Source organism: Rhagoletis zephyria, unplaced genomic scaffold, assembly GCF_001687245.7.
Source record: "Rhagoletis zephyria isolate East Lansing unplaced genomic scaffold, Rhagoletis_zephyria_1.1 Rzeph_scaffold_02382, whole genome shotgun sequence".
Taxonomy (NCBI): Eukaryota; Metazoa; Arthropoda; class Insecta; order Diptera; family Tephritidae; genus Rhagoletis; species Rhagoletis zephyria.
This window is the reverse complement of record NW_016159466.1, coordinates 1-6,707: the sequence shown is the minus strand read 5'-3', so window position 1 is coordinate 6,707 and position 6,707 is coordinate 1. Positions and strand designations below refer to the sequence as shown.

Genomic DNA, 6,707 nt, shown 5'->3' with positions numbered 1-6,707 from the left:
CAATTAAAATTTCACACAACGCGCGCGCCCAGCGGCCCCAGATGTCAGGAAATTTGGAAGCAGCGCTGTCAGTTGTTATCACCAACTACAACAACGTGTCCATCTCTCAATTCAGTCACTGTGGCGTTGCTGGCTAGGATGTTGTTGTAGGCTGCGTGTGACTGCGTTGTTGTTTTGGCACACATTCGCCCTATTGACAGCCTGCCTTACATGCTGACTTGCTGGCTGCGCCTGTCCCCTTAACTCGCACTAGTGGAGCCCGACCAATTGACCACCTTTTTGCTCGTCAGTGTCATAATCAATGAATGGCTTCTTTTCTTCAAGGCGCCAACGACTGCGTATTCTACCCAGCAAAGCAGCGGCAGCGTCTCTACGACCCACAGTGGCTTATTTCACCTTCCGCGCCTCCTCGACAGGCTCTCACCGCTACGCTGCCTTTGCTAGCGTAGCAATTAATTTTAAGCTAGCATTTACTTCGTCTGCATTTATTTACCTTTGGAGACCTGTTTCTGCCGCTGCTTTCAGTAGCTGCTAGGTAGGGTTGCCAACGTTTTCTAAGAAATTTATAGTACTTTTTCAAAAAAATCTAAAAAAAATATAGAACACTTCAAATATATATAGTATTATTTTTTTTTTTAAGAAAAAGTAAAAATGCTTTTTAAGTGAACATATTTTTTCTTTCTTATGCATTTTCTCTATAAAAAAATATATTTCTTTGAAAATATCATATGATTTATCGCTGTCAATATGTATTTAAATTAATATGAATCAAAAGTTTATTTTTTATTAGTGAGATATTCGCTTTATTTCTCTCATCTCACCATTTCAAAATCTTTCTGTGAATGCCGAAGTTACAGGAATTGAGAGCATAAGCGAAATAATTTTAAGTAAATTTGGTAAATCTTTCTAAGTATTTTTAAAAATGACGCAATTTTTTTATCTGTGGACCCTTTGCTTTAAAGTATATTTATTTTAATATTGATATTTCAGTATAAATGTCATCCGTTTTAAAATATTTCTTTCTTACAAATGACTGAAATATATTTGTACTTGTAATTCAAGAAATATAGTATTTTTGCGTACTATATTTTTTTCCAAAAGTATATAGCACGCAGACCCAAAAAATAGCACAATACTATATATTATAGTACGGTTGGCAACCCTCCAGCTAAGTGACGGAGGTGGCAGGTGTTGCTGCTGTTACACGTTGAGGCGCGCTGCTGTCAGCTGTAATTAAACTACTCCCCACCAGGGATGGAAAAGTATGTAGGTACAATTGTATCTACCTTTTTCCGACTCTTACGAACCAAAAGGTACATTCGGTACACTGAGCTCAATTTAGGTACAATTAGACGATAGCCAACTAAATATCCATATTAAAGACTATGTTGCTCGCAAAAAAAAAAAAGGAAAATTTTTGTAAACAAGGAACATTGTGAACAGGCCATTGCGGCAACAAGAAATCTTAGCAAAGTGGCCAAGTTCCTTCATTAAATTCTTTGTGAACAGTTTGTAGGGATTTCTAGCAAAGTGGCTACACTGCATGTGTGTGAATAGAAATTGTGAATGAGTCTAGGGCTCTGTAAAAAATAAAAATAAAAAATCTGCATGAAAACATTTAAAAGTATTTTTAACGGAATCGTAATAATGAGATTTTTGATGCTGTTTTCTTACTTTTACCAAAGATTAATTTACGTAAAACTTGAATAACTTTCTGTCCAAAAAAAAATCATTCGTGTCCGATTTATTTTTTAATTTTTTGTTTCAAATACCAACACATCTTAATTCAACTTTGAATGAGGTTCGTTCATCCTACCTTTCTCATTCAACCTTTTATCATTTACTCATTTTATTAGCAAAGAAAAGGGTACCATTTCTACGAAAACTTGATTTTTCGCCATATAAAATAACTGGAAAACTTAGAGTGATTTGAGCGACCCCTAAATATTTTTTGATTTCCAAATAAAAACTACTTTTCGGTAGAGGGTGAGAGCATTAAAATTCCGACTTTCAATGTACATACATATACATATGTATCCTTCTTGAATTGTTATGAATATTAATTCAACTGTACTGATATATTAATCACTCTCTTATTAATGCAAATAATGTATCAATTTATTAAATTGTTACCAATTTTCCGAAAATAATAAAAAAGAGTTAACAAAATAGTGAGCCACTTTTCAGGTACATTTACCATCGGAAAAGGTACATTTCTATTGCCAAATTAGGTACAATTTAAAATTTCGATTTTCCATCCCTACTCCTCACTGACAGTTTACTTTTATCGGCCTTCATTTATTTCTGCTGAATCGTTCGTATGTCGTATCTATGTATGTACGCATATATTGGCGTTATTTCTTGAATTTACATTCATTTTCCTGTATTTATTTAGCTTTTCGTGTTTCTGGTTTAATTCGATAAGCCATTTATTTGTCAATGTCGTAACTGTGTTGACACAGTTTAAAGACTTTTGACGCGACTTTTTCTTTAGAAGGTTAAAAAAGTTTACGGTATCAGATGAAGGTCGAAACTTAAGTTAACTTAAAGTAGATCTAAAATTGAATCCAATGCATTATATGTATAGGGGGATTCAGCCACTCCAACTGAGGTATTTCCAAGCATCTCTCAGGAGTTTGTAATAGTAGAAGGCACGAAGGGCGGTGTTCTAACAAGTCTTTAACTCCGTCCATACCATCCTACTAGACCAATGTGAACAAATTTGCCGAATAATTGCCTACTGGTTGCCAACAACGTATCGTAGTCTTTGCTCCAAGTCTTTGCCTCTTCTATTGAGGTGGTTAAAATAGCGGATTTTGCAAAGGAAGAGAGGAGGTTTCGTGCAGTTAAGAAGTTAGAACGCTCAGAGATATGTGCTGAAGTTTAAAGGTGCTGGGAAAAGGACACAACTTTTTTAATTCTTACAACCTTCGAAGTTTGATCTCGAAAAATATACATATATATGAAAATCGATATCGCAGATAATTCGCTGTCCACCGTTTTATTTACTGTGGGAGGGAGAATGACTTAACTTCCTCCAGTAGTTGAAATGACAATGGGTCTCCGCCGTAGCCATAATCAGCTGATATCTGAAGTGCGAGTAAGAACGTGTTGCCAGACATTAAATAAAAATAAAAAATTAAAAATATTGTTCACAGCCAACCTTTGGCATGTGTCTAGAATATGCACCATTGAGCTATACGAAAAATGTGGCTCGATGGCACTTCTCACGCTGATTATAACTGAACCAAAATTATTTGGCGCAAAAATATAACGAACATAAAAAATTTTAAAGTAATATTAATCTGCCTTATCCTGAGTTTCGCCTGAAAAAAAATTCACCCGAAAAATTTGTCATCCGCCCATAGTAAAACCATGGAAACCGAGAGAAAAAAGTGAACCGGTTCGGGGAAAATGAAACTCATGATAAGGCTGAATATCTTATGAATTATATAACCGATTAAAAAACTAATGATGCCAAAATCAAGACAATTAATTTATCTTTCAGCTACATAATTTATAAAAATTTGAACTATTAATTTAGTGGACAAAGACAGAAATTCTTCCGCGTCTGGCAACACCGACATTGTTGACTACGTAAAATCATCTGTTTATGGTTATGATGCCTATAATCGATGATAGGTAATGTGGTTACAGTTATGGCAATGAATATGTCTATAGCGTTATGGTATGCCACCACTAATTTAACCTTTAGATCGACGAACCCTAACCTACAAATACTATAATAGGGGTGTTCCCTTTAAACTCATAAAATCCTCGTAAACCTCGTAATGCTCGTAAATTTACCAACCTCGTAAAATACCTGTCAAAATTTGTATGGAACTCTATTTACGAGCCCCTCGTAAAATTACGAAGCAAATTTGATGCCCAATATAAATATGTAATCATCTATTAGATCACTCGGATATTTAAAACTTGTTTTTTTGTTTTGAAACCTTACAGTCGTCAGACCATTTCGAAATGGAAACATTAAATCGCTTTTTTGATCCCGCGATGCTATTTAACGAAAAGTTACCCTAATCCACATAATATTAATAAGGAAACGAGATTTGTAGTACAGAAAATGATTACAAATTTATAGTTGTTGAATCATGATAAAGGATGCTTTAATTTAAACAATAAGAAAATAGTTTGACTCCTTTCAATTATGCTGAACTGAATATTTGCACTAATGTTTTATATTAGGGGTATTCTCTGAGTCTTGCAAAGCCCTTGCACGGTGCACAGATGGCACGGACTGCACGGTAAAAACCGGTTTTCGTATGGGTCAGCTTTGCAAACCGTGCAATCCGTGCACCTTGCAAGGGCTTTGCAAGACTCAGAGAATACCCCTATTATGATTTGTTTAACCCGAACGCGTCGGGTGCTCTGCTAGTGTATACGTAAATGCTCTGAATGAAGAGAACAAGTCGATTAAGCAATGTCTGTGTGTCGCTCCCGCTTGCAGCCGCACCTACAGGTGAACCAAGAATGATAGAATACAAGATTGCGCCGATCAGAGAGGATTTTTGAGAATAACTTTTGCGTGACGTCATACTGGTGCAATTGCGAGAGAGAAATGCCAAAACGTGAGCAAGAATGGAAGAAGAAGAAAAAATGTTGCAAGGAAAACGTAAAAAGTTGCACAAGTGTGACGTCATGCAAACAACGATTCTGTCAAATTCGTTAAGAGAGGAATAGCGGTCCGAGATCGGCGCAACCTTAGTATTCTCTCAATCGTGCAGGTGAACAGACTCTACAGACTTCAGTGAGCCCCACCGAAGCTCCCTCTCTTTCCGCCGTGGCACAAGACTCCACTCGGATTGGTTACCGCATCTCGCACATGGGTTGCTCACGTTGCCCAGATTGCGCGAACGAGGCTGCAAGAGTCGGGATTGAGTATAGCTGTGCAACTGTAACTGCATACCCAGCACAGCGACTGTACCCCATTGCACTCATTGCATTTGGTATGTAGGTTTCCCTTTATCCAAGTTAGGTTGGCACTGAAAATGGGCAATATCGGCCCATTACCACGCCCACTTCCCATATAACGGTATTTTCGAAATATTGGATCCAAATTGTTGGAAATCAGTATGTGAAGTAGAATTTTGTTGAGAAATATTTTTGTGAAAGTTTTGAAAAATTGGCGTAACCCCGGCCACCTATGATGAACTGCTGTATCTCAGTAGCCGCTTCGCCAATCCTTACCAAACTCAATTTGTATGGGATATTTTTCTGACTATGTGCGTATGGCATAGAAGGTTTATGAGGAATCCATTTCTGCACTTATCCCTTTCTTAAAACTTCGACCTGAGGGCACAACAGTGAAAATTTTTCACATACATATTCTTCGAAACCAATTTTCGCAATTCTTTCTCTATATGGTTTTCCGGGCTTTCCATAGATAACTTTGCTATACAGAGTTTTTAATACAGAATTTTGAACCATAATTATTTTTTACCCAACCAGGTTTTTTTTTAAATAAATATTATTAAAATTATTCCATATTAATTAAATCGTACGAAATACTAAAAACTGTTTCACTTGACCCTTACAGGAACTCGACATGGAATGCTGTCCCAAGCCGGTTGTCTTTGTCGTACATAATTGCCTATCAGCGAAGGTGCATTCCATCACCTAAGAGATGCAGTGAGTACAGTGAGTAGTGGGCAGCAGTCGCAAAGAGACTGCAGTTAGGGGTTTATCTATAAATTCCAGTTAAGTCTGCAAGTAGACAAAAAAAGTATTTCAAATCAAATTGAATGTAATTTAATTGAACGGCAAAGTATCGAAATAGGAACGTAGAGGAAATAGAAAGAAAAATCGTAGCGAAAATTTTTGTAATTTCATACCAAACGAGGAAGAATGAATATAGCATAATAAAATAATGGCAATTAAAAAAATTTACTTAGAACTTTTTTATTTATAAATTGTATTTGTATATTTAGAAAAGAAAGTGTAGTAAAGTAAAGTTTAAGTAAAACAGCGGAAAAGCAGAAAGCGGCTGCAATGAGAATATGCGTGCTTCCTTGTTTTACTTAAGAATGAAAGTTAGTCTTCAAAAAATTAGAAATAAAACTAAAAACACTTAACTTGTAAAAGTCAAAAGACGAGTATTTAGTATAAGAAAGTATATATGTATAAATATGTATGTATATGTATGTATGTATATCACTGTATTTTCTGCACTCTGTAAACTGTACTATACACAACTCTTCAGAATTACATACTTAAGGTACATACATACATATTTGAATAGACTACTTTTATACTTCACTCACTAATTAAAGCTAACTTTATATTACATATTTTGAAATCTCTTGCGAAGAAAAAAAAAACAACAAACGAAATTCAACTGAAATTGTAAAATTTTCGAATTAAAGCGCACAAAAAAATGCATAGCGAAGATTAGAAATAAGCATACATACATACATTTAAAATCTAAAAGAAAATATTGAAAAGGTATGTAAAAAAATTTCAATCGGAATGTGTAGAAAAAATATAGCTTTTTGGAATCTGTTTAATTAAATTGCACATTCGGCAAATATTTAATTAACAAATGCAAATGTAAGCAGGCTCATGAACGATTGCCTGCACAATAACAACAAAGAACACATGTTATGCGACACAACAAAAACAACAACAACAAAAACAACAAATATATTTGCTAATGCAGAAAGAAATACAGCAATTGTTCGTTTTTACAC

The 6,707-nt window shown here is 35.3% G+C and overlaps 1 protein-coding gene across 1 annotated transcript in view; it reads left to right on the top strand.

The window, feature by feature from the left end:
* Window positions 1–6,377, top strand: part of Syn1 (Syntrophin-like 1) — a 76,685-nt gene extending 70,308 nt beyond the window's left edge. Inside the window, 1 exon segment of the mRNA XM_017621157.1 lies at window positions 5,558–6,377. Coding sequence (XP_017476646.1) covers window positions 5,558–5,641 — 84 coding nt within the window. The 3' untranslated portion in view covers window positions 5,642–6,377.
* The last annotated feature ends 330 nt before the right edge of the window (window positions 6,378–6,707 follow it).